The sequence below is a fragment of the Denticeps clupeoides genome, chromosome 8, assembly GCF_900700375.1.
Source record: "Denticeps clupeoides chromosome 8, fDenClu1.1, whole genome shotgun sequence".
In the NCBI taxonomy this organism is placed as follows: domain Eukaryota; kingdom Metazoa; phylum Chordata; class Actinopteri; order Clupeiformes; family Denticipitidae; genus Denticeps; species Denticeps clupeoides.
This window is the reverse complement of record NC_041714.1, coordinates 20,320,085-20,338,330: the sequence shown is the minus strand read 5'-3', so window position 1 is coordinate 20,338,330 and position 18,246 is coordinate 20,320,085. Positions and strand designations below refer to the sequence as shown.

General features: G+C 47.0%; 1 protein-coding gene and 1 non-coding gene across 8 annotated transcripts in view; both read right to left on the bottom strand.

The window, feature by feature from the left end:
• The window catches only part of LOC114795261 (1-phosphatidylinositol 4,5-bisphosphate phosphodiesterase epsilon-1-like), a 28,708-nt gene that overhangs the window by 1,151 nt on the left and 9,311 nt on the right, over positions 1–18,246 (bottom strand). For 2 of the 7 annotated variants that reach the window (XM_028988236.1, XM_028988239.1), the window contains 26 exons: positions 17,168–17,828; positions 15,767–15,952; positions 15,523–15,640; positions 15,273–15,408; positions 15,057–15,179; positions 14,265–14,401; positions 13,908–14,146; positions 13,034–13,095; positions 12,798–12,963; positions 12,556–12,663; positions 12,319–12,435; positions 11,850–12,008; positions 11,289–11,418; positions 10,910–10,951; positions 7,754–7,881; positions 7,550–7,667; positions 6,434–6,568; positions 5,302–5,595; positions 4,079–4,242; positions 3,228–3,489; positions 2,975–3,093; positions 2,041–2,169; positions 1,742–1,954; positions 1,344–1,511; positions 599–814; positions 407–521 (listed from right to left, as the gene is read on the bottom strand). In XM_028988236.1, the coding sequence (XP_028844069.1) occupies positions 407–521; positions 599–814; positions 1,344–1,511; positions 1,742–1,954; positions 2,041–2,169; positions 2,975–3,093; positions 3,228–3,489; positions 4,079–4,242; positions 5,302–5,595; positions 6,434–6,568; positions 7,550–7,667; positions 7,754–7,881; positions 10,910–10,951; positions 11,289–11,418; positions 11,850–12,008; positions 12,319–12,435; positions 12,556–12,663; positions 12,798–12,963; positions 13,034–13,095; positions 13,908–14,146; positions 14,265–14,401; positions 15,057–15,179; positions 15,273–15,408; positions 15,523–15,640; positions 15,767–15,952; positions 17,168–17,828 (4,445 nt within the window). Of the gene's footprint in view, positions 1–11; positions 522–598; positions 815–1,343; positions 1,512–1,741; positions 1,955–2,040; positions 2,170–2,974; positions 3,094–3,227; positions 3,490–4,078; positions 4,243–5,301; positions 5,596–6,433; positions 6,569–7,549; positions 7,668–7,753; positions 7,882–10,909; positions 10,952–11,288; positions 11,419–11,849; positions 12,009–12,318; positions 12,436–12,555; positions 12,664–12,797; positions 12,964–13,033; positions 13,096–13,907; positions 14,147–14,264; positions 14,402–15,056; positions 15,180–15,272; positions 15,409–15,522; positions 15,641–15,766; positions 15,953–17,167; positions 17,829–18,246 lie in introns of those variants that run through there. The other 5 variants (XM_028988237.1, XM_028988241.1, XM_028988238.1 and 2 more) reach the window with 5 other exon arrangements.
• On the bottom strand, positions 16,997–17,101 carry LOC114796266 (U6 spliceosomal RNA). Its single transcript, XR_003750658.1, has one exon. It is a non-coding gene; the product is annotated as a U6 spliceosomal RNA (small nuclear RNA).

The window sequence follows — 18,246 nt, the reverse complement described above, 5'->3', positions numbered from 1 at the left end:
AACGTAATGAACCCTGAGCACACACGTTACCCGACATATGCATGCACGTGCATTCCTAACACAATTCACAGCAAATTCAGATTAATTATGACAAACGTCTTGCTCTCCCCGTGTCAGCATGGGTTTCCTCCATGTTCTCCGGTTTCCTTTTGTTGCTCATGTGCACACTAAGATGATTGGTGACTCTGAGTTGTGTGCGTGTGTGCCGAGTGTCCCAGGAAATGGAGTAGTAGTAGTAGTAGTAGTGTGCAGTTTCACGCAACACATGCAGACTTTTCGTTCAGTTTCTGTAGGTTTTACCGTACCTGGAGGAAGGGTTGCGGGTGAGTTTTAGACACACACCAACGTGCGCATCACTCGCAGGTCTCACTCAGGTGCAGGCAGCATGCAGCCCTCTCATCCTTACTCTGAGCCCCCTCCAAACTCCCCTGAGCCCCTATCCACACCGCCCGGCTGCGGCCGGTCAGGCGCTTCAGCTCCCCCGCCAGGGACAGGCCCTTACGCCGCTCGTCACGGGCCGTCTGCAGGACCAACGAAAGAGCCGTCGTCTTATCCAGGGACAGAGGACAACACACCGAAACAGGACGTCGGCCTTTACCTGCACCTGCTCCTTCAGTTTCAAGATGAACTTCCCTGCACCCCTCCATCGACTCTGCGCCTGGAACACGCACTCGTTGTCACAAAGCACCCGCTGCACCGATTTGGATGGGGCCCGCCACCCTGGGGTCTCCTTGGCGACCTCCTCCATCAGCACGTAGCTGCTGGCGTCGGGAGGGGACGGCAGGCTGCCGCTGTGCTTTGCCTTACTCAGGGTCTGGGGGGGAAACATGATGAAAGTGAAAGTGAAGTGATTGTCACACGTGATACACAGCAGCACAGCACACAGTGCACACAGTGAAATTTGTCCTCTGCATTTAACCCATCACCCTGAGTGAGCAGTGGGCAGCCATGACAGGCGCCCAGGGAGCAGTGTGTGGGGAAGGTGCTTTGCTCGGTGGCACCTCAGTGGCACCTTGGCAGATCGGGATTCGAAGCAGCAACCTTCTGATTACGGGGCCGCTTCCTTAACCACTAGGCCACCTGATGCATCTATAACTGGACGTTATGGCTCTTTTGCAATGTACAATTTTACAGCAACGCTACATATGAACATTAAACATGCCGGCGTGTTCGTATAAACTGAAGGTTGCTGCCTGAACGACAAAACAGATGCAATGGCAAACTCGAAACAGAGGCCACTTCCTGTTCCACCACCAGGGGGAGCCATTGTACATCACACATGCATTAGAACACAAGACTAGAAAACCGATCCACACGGAAGAGGAATGTCGGCCTCTGGAAACCTGGTGGATGATGTCCTGTGCTGTGCTGTAGCGAGGCACTTTGATGACTGTGCGCGGCTGCTCGGGGGAAACATCGTGCACTTGGACCAGGAAGGAGTCCTCATCCGCCCCTCCACTGTTCACATCCTCCGCTCCCTTCGGCGCTGAGTTTGACTCAGTCGGGTTCTGCTGAGACACAAGTTCTGTCTGTAAGAGTGACTTACGAGCCAACAGTACATACTAAGACCAAAAGGGGGCGCTCTGTTCCTTCCTCGTGCTCTCTACATGAGCCTTAATAACAATATTTACTGCAATGCTGACATGCTTGTGTCAGATTTCTGAATATATTTGTGGACCAAAGTCCATTATTTAAGTCTAATTGCTGTGAATGGCCACGTTTCACACACAATGAGACACACCTCCTCCTTGGACTTGAAGGTAAGCCGACCAAAGTAGCCCTCCTCTGGAGTCCAGCTGTTAACCACCCTGAGGACCTCCTCTTCCGCCCCCAGCGCTCGCTGGTATGCCGGCCTGCGCCCGTCCCCGCGCTCCCGCAACGCCACCAGCCTCTCCTCCACCAGAAGACAGTTGGAGGAGGACAAGGACAGGGAGGTGGGAGAAGACGACAGGAGCTGAGGGGCCAGGGGATGGAGATGTATTGGAGATGCATAATTCTAAAACGAAAGACGTGTGTGTGTGTGTGTTGCAATACACTCACTTCCCGTATGAGTTGTGCAGCTGTGGTCTTCTCACTCACACGCACCACAGTAAAGGGCTCTGGACCAGGAGCTCCATGCACCGTCACTTTATGCTGCAGGGCTGCCCGCCGCTCCTCTGAGCTGACCAGCTAAATAGCGAGAACAGTAACATCTTTACCTTGAAAACGAGACGAATCACGGCACACCCACAAGTGTTTGATCTTCGACTTTCTTACTAAAGTGGAAAAGCACAGGTCCTCAAACAGGTAGAAAAGTTTCCCAAAGCTAACAGGACTTCACGACAGTAAGATTATTATAAAGAAATAGACACTTCATTATAAAGTAAAACAAATATTAAGAAAAGATACAGAAGACCTCCGCTCAAATATTGAATTACTTCCCATACGTCCGATGTTAGGTGAAAGAACTAAGAACTAAAGTCCATGAAAATGTCAGCTGCCATAAAATTGGAAATTGGAATTTTAACAGGCAGTTAGTAGAATAGTTCCAGAGAAAATTCATTAAGAACTGATTAAATGGTAGGCCCTAGTTTTTAGCTTTGTTAAATTTGTAATATTGCATTTTGTGAATGTGTGTGTGTGTGTGTGTGTGTGTGTGTGTGTGAAAGTGAAGTGATTGTCATTGTGATACACTGCAGCACAGCACACAGGGACATGACGAAATGTGCCCCCTGCATTTAACCCATCACCCTGAGTGAGCAGTGGGCGGCCATGACAGGCGCCCGGGGAGCAGTGTGTGGGGACGGTGCTTTGCTCAGTGCCACCTCGGCGGATCGGGATTCGAACCGGCAACCTTCTGATTACGGGGGCTGCTCCCTTAACTGCTAGGCCACCACCGCCCCACCCCTGTGTGTGTAACTAGGGTAAATGTCAATATATAATGACAATTTACATCGTTGCAGAGTGTACTTGTGCATCGGTGAGTAGGACTGACCACGGACGCAGGTACAGTGCCGGCGGTGCTCGGCTCTTCCGTCCGCCGGCTGTAGATGAACAGGCTGGAGACCTCCAGCGGGCCGTTGTGTTGGTTCCTCAGCTGGAGGTGTCTGTAGCCTGGCCACAAAAATAAGCACAGCCACCGATTCAGCTCAGACGCCAGAGTCCAATGGAAATGAAGTGCAGCAACACAAAGAAACCACAATGCAATTACAAATGAAATGATAATTTGTACGTTTGTGTGTGGTTACCTGTTCGAAGGGCCCTGAGTGGCAGTATTCTCTGCGCGGTGACCTGGGAGCTGTTGTGCTCCACCACGCTGAAGCGGAGGAAGGCCAGGTCCTCCATGGCGATGGGGAACTGGAAGCTCTGGCCCCAGATGGGGTTGAGCGAGTTCCTGTGTGCGGCTTTGGTGCGGAAGTGCGCCGCGTCCGCCGGCATTCCCAGAACATCCACCTCTACACACGGGCTGGCGGAGGTGTTGCCGGGACACACGTTCTGCCCCGAAATGATCTAAAGCAGAGCCGGAGTCGGGGGAGCGATGGACGGATGGAAAGAGACGTCAGTTTTGGTGCAGCACGGTGTGTGTTTATTGCTACGGCAACAGCCCTGTGTGTTCTTCAACATGCCACTGTCGCTGTGTTTTCATCACCATGCCGACGGACCACGGTTAAACAATACGAGCAGGACCAGAGTACATTTTTTCCCCATGTCAGTCAGAACAACAACATGCTGCACACTTAACCCACGTGACGGTCTGGCGTCTTAAACGCACCACATCAATGGTGTCAGTGCACAATAAACACACACACACACACACACACACAAAAGTTGCTACGAGGGTGGGACTATTGTATATGTATGCAGATTCTGTAAATCGAATGAATGAGTGAAAAAATAAACGGATGAAATGACGGATGAATGAATAAATGTGTTTGTGTGTGTTCTTGTGTGTGGAACTATAAAATATACATTTTATTTGCATTTTGTTACTGTTTTTTTTTTTTTTTTTTGGGGGGGGGGGGGGGTGTTGAATATGGCTACTCTGGTAGTTTTTAAATTACATTTATAAACCATTTCATGTTGCAGAGTGTGTTCTCACCGTAAGGAAGTACTGTGCCGAGCTGATTCCCTCCAGATCTCTCTCCAGGGGACGGAAGTTGTGGTAGAGCGGGCAGCTCCTGTCCCACAGCACCGGGGGCTTCAGAACGTAACCGCAACCACCACCCGACTCAAACAGAGCCCCGTTCAGCTGTAGAGGCAGGTCTGATGGCCACAGAAATGCTTAATCAAGATGGTATCTTTCAATGATGGACGTATAGACATATATGCAGTAGAATTGTGAAAGTAGGGATTAGACAGAGGGGGGGTTTTAAAGAATGTACGGATCATCAGGAATCATCCCCCAGGCCAGATTAACAAAATTTTCATTGATGAGAACAGAGGGGAGACAGTTATCTGGACTCCGTGTTATCTGAGAAAGTTCTGCTGGCACAGATAATGGAAAAAAGGGAGAAGATGTTAATCCAGTCTTTGTGCATTTGTAGAAATAACAAAACAAGACGGGAAAAAAAAAGAAGGTTTAATGTGTTTTTAGCTCTGTCCACATTCCCATATGAGTTCTGAGAGAAGGAGTGCATTCCCGTGGGGCAAATTTCAGACAAAGTGAACTCTTTAACCCTTTCACACCTCCAGGAGCCATCACTTAGCCTGAGAATATGACGCCATGAAGTGAGCGCATTGATAAAATGTGAAGAAACCAGAGGAGCTGTCTATGGTGCTGATTCCTGGGGTGTTAAGAGGTTAAAGGTCCAGTATCGGTGATAATTACAACTACACTGTAAAAAACTAAAAGTTGGGAAGTCTTAAAGCAAGTCGGTTTTTTATAGTTTTCTACAGGGTCAATGTTCATAATTTTTGTTAGCTTAATTGCACATTTTGCATGGAATTAATAAATAGTTCAGGCTACATTGTGCTATAAAACTACACAGAGAGACAAGTGCAACTGAATGCAAATTGGATGCATCCTCTGACTTCATCTTCACAACAGCCCTAATTACAACCTAGTCAAATGTTATTATGGATTTGACTTGTTTAAGACATCATTGTGAAGCACAGAAAGCACAGCACACGGTGACACAACGAAATGCGTCCTCTGTATTTAACCATCACCCTTGGTGAGCTGTGAGCAGCCATGAAATTCCTTAGCCCCTACGCCACCAGGACCACCTGTCTCGTCTATGGAAAGCATTTTGGAACATGAAGGACATGAAACGGTGCAAAGTGCAAAGCTGCCCAGCAGCCATCGCTGAGTTCAGTACTGACCATCGGTCTGGTAGTTGAGCGCCACCAGCTGGATGCCGTGCAGCCAGAAGAGCAGGGGGTTGGGGTTGGTGGAGTCGATGCGGGTGGCGGCCGGGTAGGTGCGCAGCAGCTGGGCGGTGCTGTGCTGGATCAGCTTCTGGGAGTAGCGGCGGCACAGGCGCTTGGCGGCGTTCTCGTTCACAGAGGAGACGTGGTAGCACTTGGGCGTCCGGATGAGCGAGCTCAGGGAGGGGGAGGGGCCAGACACAGGTGAGCTAGACTCCTCCCAACTCAGTCGAGAGCTCTCCAGTAGTCCTGTGAGGAAAAACAGCTCAATATGGTTTACAAACTGGAACATTGCCGGAGGAAAACTAAAACTTCTTGCTCAGCCTTGCTCAGGGACACGATGGTAGTAAGCGGGATTTGAACCGGGGTCTTCCGGTTCATAGGCGAGTGTGTCACCCGCTAGGCTGCTACTACCACCCTCAGAGGACCTTCCACAAGGTTACATAACAAGTTCCACTATTGTTGGAGAAATATTTTAATCTTTGCGGTGTTTATTCATGGAAAAAATTTCCAATGCACAATCAACCTGACATTGAAATATGTCCCCTTGAGTTCCAGTATTCAGCCATAAGACATCTCTCTGCATTATTTGTCCTAATTTCAATCTCACCATCAACACAATTTCAGCTCAGTTTTTGTAAACGTCGGAGATTCACTGGAGAGTGTTCGGTTTAAGCCATAAAAGGAAAACAAATATGATTGTATGAAGTTAGCGCATGAAAGATGAAGGCAAATGTAAACGATGTAATAGATAGGAACAGGACAGCGACGCACAGTTCATGTATAAACAGAGCGAACGACGGTGAACCTGTGCTGGGAGACGGCTGTGAGGATGACAAAGGAAGGTTAAAAGGATGTGACATTTCCGAGGAAAAGCCACTTAGTCTCGTTATCTGCCCGCGTCCTGTCCTTCGTCAGAACTGGACTTTGGCAAACCGTGGCAGCTCATAAACATCTGCTGTGAGCAGGAGACCCGAAACCGGGCAGTAAATTACTGGGAGGGAGGTAGAGGTAGATTGACAGGGACAGTCAGAGGACAAATGGAAGGGGACATGGAAATAGCAAGAGCAGGAAGAAAAGGGCGTACCTTTCCCTGGGGGGCGGGTAAGGGGAATCACAGGCTCTCCAGGGACACTTTTTCCTGGAGCGTTCCCAAAGATAGACTTCCGGCACTTCCTGTCTTTCCCTCTGGCGGATCCCGATGGACTCAGTGTGGACAGACCTGTGCCACATGCAGCCACACGGCAACACAGAGAACATGTAATGATAATGTTGCACGTCTCAACAACAACAACAACATTTATTTCTTATATAGCCCAAAATCACATACAGTATGTCTCAATGGGCTTTGACAGGCCCTACAGTTGACACCCCCCACACTTGACCCTTCTGCACACAAGGAAAAACTCCACACAAAAAAAACTCTAGGAGAGAGAAAAAAAGTGAGGAAGAAACCTTGGGAAGGAGTGATACAGAGAGGGACCCCCTTCCAGGGTAGAGTGAGCCTGCAAATGGTGTCAGTGCAGGGTTGGGGATGATATAATAATAAGTTCTATAGTTGTAGGGTTGGAGAAGTCAATTGTGCACGTCTCAGAAGGGGGAAATGTCAGGTAAGTTATGGGCAAAAACCAATAAAAATCCATCAGGTTTTTTTGAGGGTGGGCGTGTGGCGTGGCCGTCAAACAGGGAGCACAGGAGTGGAATTTCTGAGAAATTGCATGAATTGGTTTGATTGGCTGATGCTTGTTCCACTCCAAAAAAAAAATCATTGAACTTTCTGCCATGACCAAGATGAAGAGACCGACCCACAATTCAGTCTGGCAGCACATTCTATTGAATACTTCATTTTTAGATTTTAAATAAAAAATCTTACACAAAGCTGAAAATGTTAAGCCATGGCCTGAAAATAGGACTTTTTTGGAAGTAAGTTGTTGATATTAACTAAATACTCATTCACAGTGTTGCTATAGTAGCATAAAGTATGTCATGGGTGTTGTGGGAACTGTCCTAGCGCTGCTGAAATATCTCATACAAACCTTCGATAGATCACATAAACATCGCTCACTGCTGTACCTTCAAGTCCGTCTTATCGTACTCTGTGTTTGTCCTGGGCTTTATAAACAGAGCGAGAGGAAAGGCCTGACCAGCACGCACAAAGCGGCGGCCCTTGGACACGCTCACATGAGGGTGACGCTGTGCAGACCTGGGAATTTGACGGCCTGGCAGTAGATGATGAGATCGGAGAGTTCCTGCGCAATCTGCCGGCCCTCCTTCTTACTGCGCGGGAGATTGAACTCCTCTTCCAGGTCCATGTCGAAGATCTGAATGGAGACCAAGGGCAGGACAACAATTGGACAAAGACAGGACAGTATATTTTTTGTGCATGAAGTAATGAAAGGTTCATTACCTTTCCTTTAGTCTGATTGGCTCCCTCTCCTTTCTTTACCCTCTTTGGGATCTCATCATTCAGGTCAAATTGGAACTTTTCGGCCGATGATGACAGTTTCCCCTCTGGACGATCCTCCAGGATATTATCTACAAATGTTAAAATCTTTAATGAAAATAAACCTTTAACAGCATCAACATGGTTGTTCAGAGTAGCTAAATAATAATAAGCACAATACACAACGTAAATCATCGACAGAGAGCAGCACCTTGATAATTATTCACAAACATAATGGACAACACAAACATAACACATCACCATGCTTGCATGTGACACACACACACACACACACACATGACAACGGTCCACCACAAAGCCCCCATGCCCCGTAACCCCAACTACTGGTGTTTTCGTTGATGGAATTTTTGACACAATATTCTTGACACGTCATTTTCGTGGACAAACTGTGTTATTTTTATGCAGTATGTTATGCATATTTTCATGTTATTTTTATGTTTGGTGGGTTATGTGGGTTAGCTGATGACTGGGGGAATAAGACGAAGCGATCTTTGGCAGCAATGACGTGGATTAAAAAAAACGAATCTTCCATGTCTGAAACGGATGTAGTGTATTCTTGAGTCTATAAGGTGATAATTATATAACAGCAAGATAAGCTTGTTTTAATTATGAAGTGGGTTTGACTAAAAGAAAATGTAGTTTTTGTCTGTAGAACATGTTGCCTGTTGCCTGTTGATGGAATTTTTGACACAATATTCTTGACACGTCATTTTCGTGGACAAACTGTGTTATTTTTATGCAGTATGTTATGCATATTTTCATGTTATTTTTATGTTTGGTGGGTTATGTGGGTTAGCTGATGACTGGGGGAATAAGACGAAGCGATCTTTGGCAGCAATGACGTGGATTAAAAAAAACGAATCTTCCATGTCTGAAACGGATGTAGTGTATTCTTGAGTCTATAAGGTGATAATTATATAACAGCAAGATAAGCTTGTTTTAATTATGAAGTGGGTTTGACTAAAAGAAAATGTAGTTTTTGTCTGTTCTACTCGGTACTTGTAATATATTGACTGGGTTAAATAGAATTGCATTACTAAAAAAAATGACTAATGTGCAACTCAAACTAGACTAAAATAGTCATAGTTAATTCTGACAAAAATAAGACTAAAATGCTCAGACCTTAAGTCGACTGAAACTTGACCAGACTAAAATTAGTCTGGATGTGACTAAGACTAATAAAAACTGAAATGAGGGTTTGAGGCAAAGACTAGACTAAAACTAGAATTAAGACAGGCTGGCAGAAACAACTATATTATCCCCAACCCACCCTCAGCTCAAGAGCTCAAGCATTTGAACTTCCTCAGCTTGTTCTTTGATTATGCGACGTGGTGGGCAGCCGAGGTCCAGCTCCTGAGAATCCAGCTGGCCCCACATTTCTTCCAGTCTCTACCACCCGCAGGGGTCACGACCTCCCACAGAACACAGCAGTGATGACGCGGGCCGCCCTATTTATCCTTGAGGGTATTTATACCACTGCAGACATCTCACTGTTTCTCTCTGGGGATGAGTGCTTGTTGGCACTGCTGGATTGTGGACAGATCCAGTGGGGCCAGGACCTTAGGGTAAATGGTTATTTGATGGTTATTTATGGGCCATATCAGCCGATTTGTATCACATGTGACAATCACTTCACTTTAACATCTTTAAAGTGCTCAGGACACTCATTGTGTCATTGTGTCACTGTGAGCTGTGCTGCAGTGTCTCACTACGATAATCACTTCACTTTCTTTCATTAACTATACAAGTCAGCATATCTAACACAGGTTAACTGCCAGGCCCCTTCAGGGCCATCTGCATTTACTTTGCAACTTGGCCATTCAAATTCAATCAGCGTTGTCTACCAGGGCTCTCTTCACATATAATAAAAGTCGACCTGCAGGGTCCTTGATCAATGCAGTGCAAGTTATCTACAGAGATCACTTAGCATACACAGCTGAAGGTGACCTCCAGAGCCCCACTGCTCCCCCTGCCCACTTTGTAGGATAAAAAAATTATAGGTGGAAAAACATAAAACACACTTTGCGACACAGCTTTCCATTATTAAATAATCATGCCTACTAGCTCCCTCTCTTCTTGACTTTATAATAATTGGGCAGTGGCCTAGCGGGTAAGGATTCAAACTTGTAATTGAATGGTTGCAGGTTCAAATCCCAAACTGCCAAGGTCCCACTGAGGTCCCCTTGATCAAGGCACCGTCCCCACACACTGCTCCCCAGGCGCCTTCATGGCTGCCCACTGCTCACTTATGGTGATGGTTAAAAGCAGGGGACACATTTTGTTGTGTGCCACAACAGTGAATCACAATGACAAAATCAATTCCTGCATTAACCTAGAATAACTTATTGTCTAAGAATCTCAATTAACTTTTTCTCTAATAATGTATTCAGAGGCAATATACTGTAGTTCAAGTAATAACCTGTGTTTTATTAGTGTCTGTTTTTGACATTCTATGTCCAAACCATTCAGCTGTATGCAATTTAATTTTTAAGTATGCCAGGTCAGGCAGTAAAGTAAATGCTGACAAGACACCAGAAATTCATGGTTTAAAGACGAATAATAGAAATTGACTCACTGTGCCAACCATTACAATATTAATGAAAGGATTCAGAAGGATTCGTATTTCTAACCAGCTCCTGTTTGTACTGCTGATATTTTTCTTTACCCTCCTACTGTGATCATGTGCAAGTGTCAGAATGCGAGGAGAGGAAAAAATGCGCAGCCAACGGCATTCACCCCGGGTACACTTTCTGGCTCTTGACCCTTGACTCCACCATGGCCGTATGGGGATTTTCCCCCCACCGCCGGTCGGTTTTCCCCAGCACTCGGAGTCTTCCTACTACACACAGCACGGCACACGGTCCGACACAAGCCAGCTGCTCCAGCACTGTGTGAACACGCCTGGAGTGCGGCCAGGGAATTTAGGGAGGAGCGGCCCACGAGTGCGCGTGTTTGTTTAAAACCGACAGCCCATGTGAGCAAAGCTAACGGAATTATCACGCAAAGCACCGGAATTCTGGAAGTGCATCGGCACGGGGAGGGAACAAAGAACAAAGCATGCAGTGGGGCTGGCCAGCAGCTTCACGTCCAGGTTTTTACCTTCACGGCCACACAAAGCAGGTGAAGCAATGAGGACGTCGGCTACAGGGAGCACAGGCCAGAGACGGGGAAGGAGAGAGAGAGAGAGAGAGAGAGAGAGACAGGCGCATTGATGCACAGTGTTACAGAGGATCCTTCTCTTCCAGGCACAGCGATTAAATCAGACAGCAGTGGCAACAGGCAACATGTTCTACACGTGTTAGAAGAATTAACCTGTACAGAGAGAAGAGGACAACTAAAGGAAATAGGCGATGGGAAGAGAAGAGATTGCTGTGGTTACTTAAAAATATATTTTTTTTATCTTTGTAAAAGCCATTGAGTGTTGTATTCTGAGTATAATGTGCACTGCACATTCTCCTCTCACTACACCTATTCGTACCATCTGACAAAGACTCATAATCGTAGTCATATTCATCCTCCTCCTCGTCTTCATCCTCATTGGCGCCAGGGGAGCTGCCCGCCACCGGGCCATTACTGGCCTGGGCCTGCATATATGCCAGCTGATGAGCCTGGAGCAGAAGGAGAGAGAGAGAGAAAGACATAATTATTTAGTCAGAATGACCTCTAAGAAACATTACCTGGATGGTAATTTTGTTCATGTTGAAAGAGACCAGCAGTATTCTAGGTCTCAAGGACCTAGATTAGTATTAGTATTTGCATATTTATTGCCACTGCAGTTCTGACAGTTTTTGCAGCTTTTCGGCCAGATAAAATGGCAACGGGAACTCTGAAAAAACTCAGAGCCTGACAGCTTCAGTATTTTGAACGATCCTGTTATTTCTTGCAAAGGGACAGGAATGTTCATTTTATTTAAAATGCTGCCTACCTAGACAGCTGCCAGTGCAAACAGACGGCAACTAATTGGTACACAGACCGACGCTCTGTTTAAACAGCCTTCCAGCGGCCGGACTAAAGCAGGGTGTGACGTTAGAGGACTGGCCTTCTGTTTGAGGATGTCCACCGGAGCCTGGTGGGCTTTCAGCTTCTTGTTTTTGAGCAGGATCTTCCCCCGCAGTTGCCATGGCGATGGGAGCAGAGGGTCGTCCGAGAAATCGCTTTCAAACAGGAACTTGGTCACCAGTTTGTCTCCAAACACTGTCTGCAGGTGGGGAGCACAGCATATGTGCCAGCTGATGAGAATAAAGTCAACCTTCGATTGACTGTACAATTGTGCCGGGTGTTTACCTGCTGAATGGAATGATAGGACCAGATGTCCACATGGCCACATGGAACCAGCTAGGTCTAATTAGCAGAGACTGGGCCCTTACCTTTACCATTCTAATCAATACAAATCTTCTGGATATGTTGTAAATGAAATGTGTTCTTCACTATGCGTGACTAGTAGGGTTGGGCAATGTACCATAAGACCTTATTTTCACAGATTTTAATTCATTAACTGTAGCTTATACCTTGAATATCTCTGCCATCTTGCGCTGCTGTGGCAGAGAGCAGTGGTTTTCTATAGACAGGATGACCGGGAGGTCGGAGGTCACAAATGCAGAGCGGTTCACAGCCTCCACCACATCCTGAGATAGGGGGAAAAGGAGGAAAGTCCTCTTCAAACTGCTTTTAGCTCTTTTCACTGTAAACGGTGAAGCCTTTGCACACACAGACTGAACATACACATCCGTGCATGGGCCGCTTACTTTAAAAGGTATCCGTGTGGTGAGGGTGTGGCCATGGTAGATGATTGGCATGCCATCGTCCCCGTCCCAACAGTCCAGCTCCACACTTCTGCAGCCTTGAAGCAGCACCTGAAAATGCACACAAACACACACACACACACACACACACACAAAAGCAGGCCGAGTTTGAAACGCCGCATGGACTCATGCATGGACTCATGCATGGACGTTGGGAGTCGAATTTGACCCGAGGATGACCTCACCTGGCTGTAGAGCTCGACCGAAGACTCTCCTTTCAGCTGGTGTCCAGTGAGGTATGTGTTATGCGAGGACTCGATGTAGTAATATGACAGCGGGTACTGCAGGTTCTCCACGTTCACCTGGGCTTCCTCCAGTTTGGATGCAAAGTTATCCTTATCCATCAAAAACCTGGAAAGCAGATGCGAAAAGGTTGTAAAGAGGCATGTCGCCTCTGATGTGTTCCTGCATTTCTACCAACCTGGCGAAGCCCTCGAAGGACATCCAGCCCATCTGTCTCATGCTGGCACATGGCTCGAACTTCTGTAAAGGGAAGCCATACGTGAGCCCATCAGCAGGTCACTACACACCAGAGGGGTGGACTTCACTGGGGTCACGATTTGATTACGATTATCAATGCACCCATTATCGATGCATCATGATGCGTCCCATCAATTTTTCTTAATTTCTTCACATTTCATTTTCAAATACAGTACAGACCAAAAGTTTGGACACACCTTCTCTGTGTCCAACTATGAATGAAAATGTTTTCAGTTATTTCACCTTTTTTTGTTAAGTACATAACTCCACATGTGTTCATTCATAGTTTTGATGCCTTCAGTGAGAATCTACCAACATAAATGGTCGTGAAAATACAGAAAACACATTGAATGAGAAGGTGTGTCCAAACTTTTGGCCTGTACTATATATTTTCAAATATGTGAGATGAGAGTTAAGGCCTCGAAAATACGGATGTCTGAACCCTTTTTCGGTCATTTGTGGCATAAGGTGAGCACGGAATGAACGCTGATGCTTTTCAAAGCATCCACATGGGCGCACCAGAATTTGGTCTGCTGCACGTTCAAATGATGCTAAATAAGCATGACATGCCACGCCTTCTTGGCATCAATTTCTACCAAAACCCAGAGAAACGTTAAACAGCGTCAATCGAACTCTTCAAAGTGTGGCTAAAACATGTATGGAGTTCAGAGGGTGCTCATTTTGAACGTGTGAACGAGGCCGAACTCGAACCTGGAGTGCCGCTGTATTCAGATCAGGCCTTCACTGCATCAATGATGAGATTGATTTAGACCCGCACGTGGACTACAAGCTGAAACGAACGTGTCTTCATGCACCTGTATGATGCTGAGTGTCTGGTCATACGTGTGATGTTCTCTCTGGTAGTTGACCATGAACGCGTTGAGCTGGCTGATGCCCCAGGCCTGCGTCCCGAGCGAGGCGCTCTCCACGCCTGTACCATTGCTCATAATGCTGGAGGCGGCAATGGCGTCCCAGATCTGCCTCTGGCCGTCAGTCACCGGCCCCTGTGCACGCAGGGACACCCCCAGGTCCGCTCCGTTACGTGTCAGCAGGTCTGATGGAGGTCACAGACACGGTCCGGTGAGCCTTCGCTTACAAGAACAGCCAGCACAAGACTGTAGGATCTTTTCATTGACATTTAAAGAGACTGAGAGAGAGAGAGACATGCTCACCCAGGTCAGGCTGTTGGTTGGTCAGTTTGTCGTCAACCCTGAGGTTGGTGTAGAGCGGTGCAGATTCGGTGGCTGAGCGACTACACGGCACAGCATGAGCATCAAAAAGCTCCTTCAGGTCTTTACGACTGCGAACACTGAACACACGCGCACACACGCGCACACACACACACACACACACAGGTTGTGAGAACTAGAATTAACACAGTTAACATTTTTCTGTTGTTACCAAAAATAAATTGCAATTTATTCTTTTTGCAATAAATTCTTATGACCAAAAACTGCATGTCACTTTTGGCTAGAATGAATTTTGCATCCGTGTTATAGGTCCCCACACAGGAGCTAAACCAAACACAGTAGCATTCCTTGCCTTAAGCTTAATCACAATTTCCCTAGTTAGATTTGTTCCTATTATTTAAACAAATTGATTTCAAATTGTTCCTAGTAGCAGCTAAATTGTATATCCTGTTGCATGATGCCTATTTAAAGGTTAAGCTCATTTTGACACAATGAAGAGTTGTTTAGGATGTACAGTATTTTTTTAAACCTTGTCTGCAGAGCCATGAATTTTGTAACTTGCAGAAAAAAGAAGAGGATGTGCTTTGTTAGTTTGATGTAGGACAGATGCAGCAGGAAAGTGGTTGTCACAAAAATATACAGGTGAGAAGCACTAGAACTGGTTTCTGACCACCATCTGCACAGTCCAGTCACAGTTTCAGTCATAAATATATGCCTGTCTGTGTTTTCGAATGCGGTACGCAGAACTCGCTTTATCTTCTCTCCGCAGCTCACCTGAAGGATTTGAAGAGCTCCACAAACTCGGCAAAGCTCATGGTCGAATCCGATCCCATGAGGTTCTGAAAGCTTTTGAGGGAACTCTTCCCCCGCCCTGACAGCACACGTCCTGACCAGTTTCTATGGCGACCAGAATGAAAAAAAAATCTATGTTCAGGTTCAACATAAGGGTGACTGCGTGAATGCAGGTGTGTGTCTGTGTGAGTGTGTTACCCTGTATTTGTTGATGCAGATAGACTGTTGTTGGATGATGAAGAGGAGGATGTTGATGAGGAAGAGGCACTGAGGGGAAGTGCCTTACTGACAGACAAGGCGAAAGGTCCAGGTAGGCCAAACGAGCTGGTGTCATCTACATAACAGCACACGCACACGCACACACACACGCACACACACTGCAGGGTACTGTCGCTGCAAACTATAAATATCCAGGAAGGATTTCTCTGTGTCTTGCCATGTGTCTAACCTAGTTCATCCTGGTCCACGCTGTCGGAGGGGTCTGACCCACTCCGGCCCAGAATCTCTCGACTGTTCTTCACCTTCCTGAAAGACATTTCATCATCTGTGGCATCTCCACTGTCCCCCTGTCACACACACACAAAAACACACACACACACACGCTTTTAGAGCAGAAAGCATTTAGACCCATTTCAAGTGCTCCACTCGAGCAAAGTGGACTTTAAATCCCCCTGCAAATCCCCATTGCTCACTCGCATCAGCGCTTTCTTCTTCTTCTTATTGGCATTCATGATCAACGAGCCGCTCTTCTGATTGGACGCTGGTGCAGTACTGCTGCCCTTTTGATTGGCTGTCATGCTGAGAGGGCTGGTCCAGCGGCGGCCTCCGAACAGCTCGACGGCCTGGGCTAACGTCGGCCCCTCGTACCTTCCATCCTCCTACATGAGAGGCGCGCACCACAGTACATTAAGAGTACATTAACATTTTTTCCCAATTGTACATTTATGGAAAAAAATATTTTCTTTATTACAGTTTTATGTCTGAGCTTGAAGTAAATTGCTGTTTCAAATATAATTATGCAATAAATGTGACTGTACTTATATTATTTTATTTCTTTTTTTGTTAGATATTGACTGATACTAGCATGCCAACCAGCTAACATTGGCTTGAAGTGTCTTTTTAATTCCATTAATCCACTATTACTACTAGTTATTACACTATACCACTATGTAACAGGAGCAGTGGTGGCTTAGCGGGTAAGGAAACAACCCCGTAATCGGAGGTGCCACTGAGCAAGGCACTGTCCCTACACACTGCTCCCCTGGGCGCCTGTCATGGCTGCCCACTGCTCACCAAGGGTGATGGTTAAAATGCAGAGGACACATTTCGTTTTGTGCACTGTGCACTGTGTTTGCTGTGCATCAGAAAGACAATCACTTCACTTTCACGAGTTACTGTAATTTTGTTCTTGATCTTCTTGCATGGAGTAAAGGGCTGGCATGTTGAAGACACGACAGTCATGTTAAAGGTTCTGCCCCTGGTTTTTGAAGTGGAACTGTAAATGCTGGCCATATGTGCTTCTCATGCCCTGAATTCTTACATTTACAGCTACAGCATTTATCAGATGCCCTTATCCAGATCAGTAGTTACAGGGACAGTCCCCCTGAATACACTCAAGGTTAAGTGTCTTGCTCTTAAGGGAGTTTGAACCTGTGACTTTGTGGTCTTCTGGTTTGTAGTGAAAGTGAAAAGTGAAAGTGAAGTGATTGTCATTGTGAAACACTGCAGCACAGCACACGCTAACACAAGAAATGTGTCCTCTGCTTTTAACCATCACCCTTGGTGAGCAGTGGGCAGCCCTGACAGGCGCCCGGGGAGCAGTGTGTGGGGACGGCGCTTTGCTCGGTGGCACCTCAATGGCACCTTGGCGGCAAACTTCTGATTATGGGGCTGCTTCCTTAACCGCTAGGCCACCGCTGGCCCAAAATATGGAACACTTCATGGATTTACGTGTCATCCTTTCGCAGAGGCCATGCTAATCTTCTCTGTATCGATCCAACTTTAGTATATGCACAGCCGAAGCAAGCACATAGGTGAGTGTCAAACCCACTAGGTTAGTACCACACCCGGCCCTTTAAGCTTCCTGGTAGTACCTGGTAGAGGTTGACATATTGCCTCCGGAGCCACTGTAATCGCTGGTCTGGAAACCTCTGCATCCTCCGGAGGGCGCTGAGAAGTTCGCTCAGGCCTTCATGCAGCGTGCGGATGGTGTTCTGCGGCCCAACAAAGTGCAGTAGCCGGTTATCAGTGGTGTGTGTCCCATACAGCAGAGTCAGGGAGCTGTCCTGCACGCACAGTCCCAGAGGCAGCTTATTCTGAAGACACACGCTCTGCACATCCGCCCCGGGGTGGCCAAGAAACACCGCCTTCGCCAACGCCATGTCCAGGAATCCGTCAGCCAGGCCATTCAGCACCGCCTGCCCGCACCACTGCGGCCTGACGTGGGTGAAGTCCTGGCGGCTGCTGGAGACAGAGCCACTGTGGATCTTGGTCCAGGTCATGAAACAGTTGTCAGGCTCCAGACGCAACAGGCATCGGGCCGTCTGGTGGGTGTCCTGCTCGTAATGGATCACCGTGGCCCCATGCAGAAGGAACTGGTGGACGTCGGCGCGGATAGACAGGATGTACCAGGGGACGAGTTCGGTCCCATGGCTGAATGGCCTTTGCGTTTCCTCCACACCCTGGAACTCTGTCTCCGCCCTGGGCTGCTCTGATAGGTCGGTTTCGGAATCGGAGAGGTCTCCCACTATGAACCTGTCCAAACACAAATATGTGTACAGATGAACTACAGCTATATGGCTATAAGCTATAATGCCAGCTATAACTGGCATCAAAAATCAACATGACGTGCTGATCGAGGTATTTTGGATGCATGTGGTTTGGTTTCAGCATGCACACAAAATTTCACTTATGCATACCACATCGCCGGCCAGAGTATATGCATATACACGTAGCCACGTGATTAGTGAAACAAAGACAGAATTTTCCATGATTGTATACAAGTGCCCCCTCCGTTTGACCAAAGTCACATAAAGGAGTCCATCCTTTACGTCTGATTTAAACACACACCCGGGGCGGACGTCACACAGCGCAGTCCAGATTCCTGCATTTGGTTAAACATCACGACATACATACATGCATCACAAAAGTGCGGCACATTGTGGCTGAAATG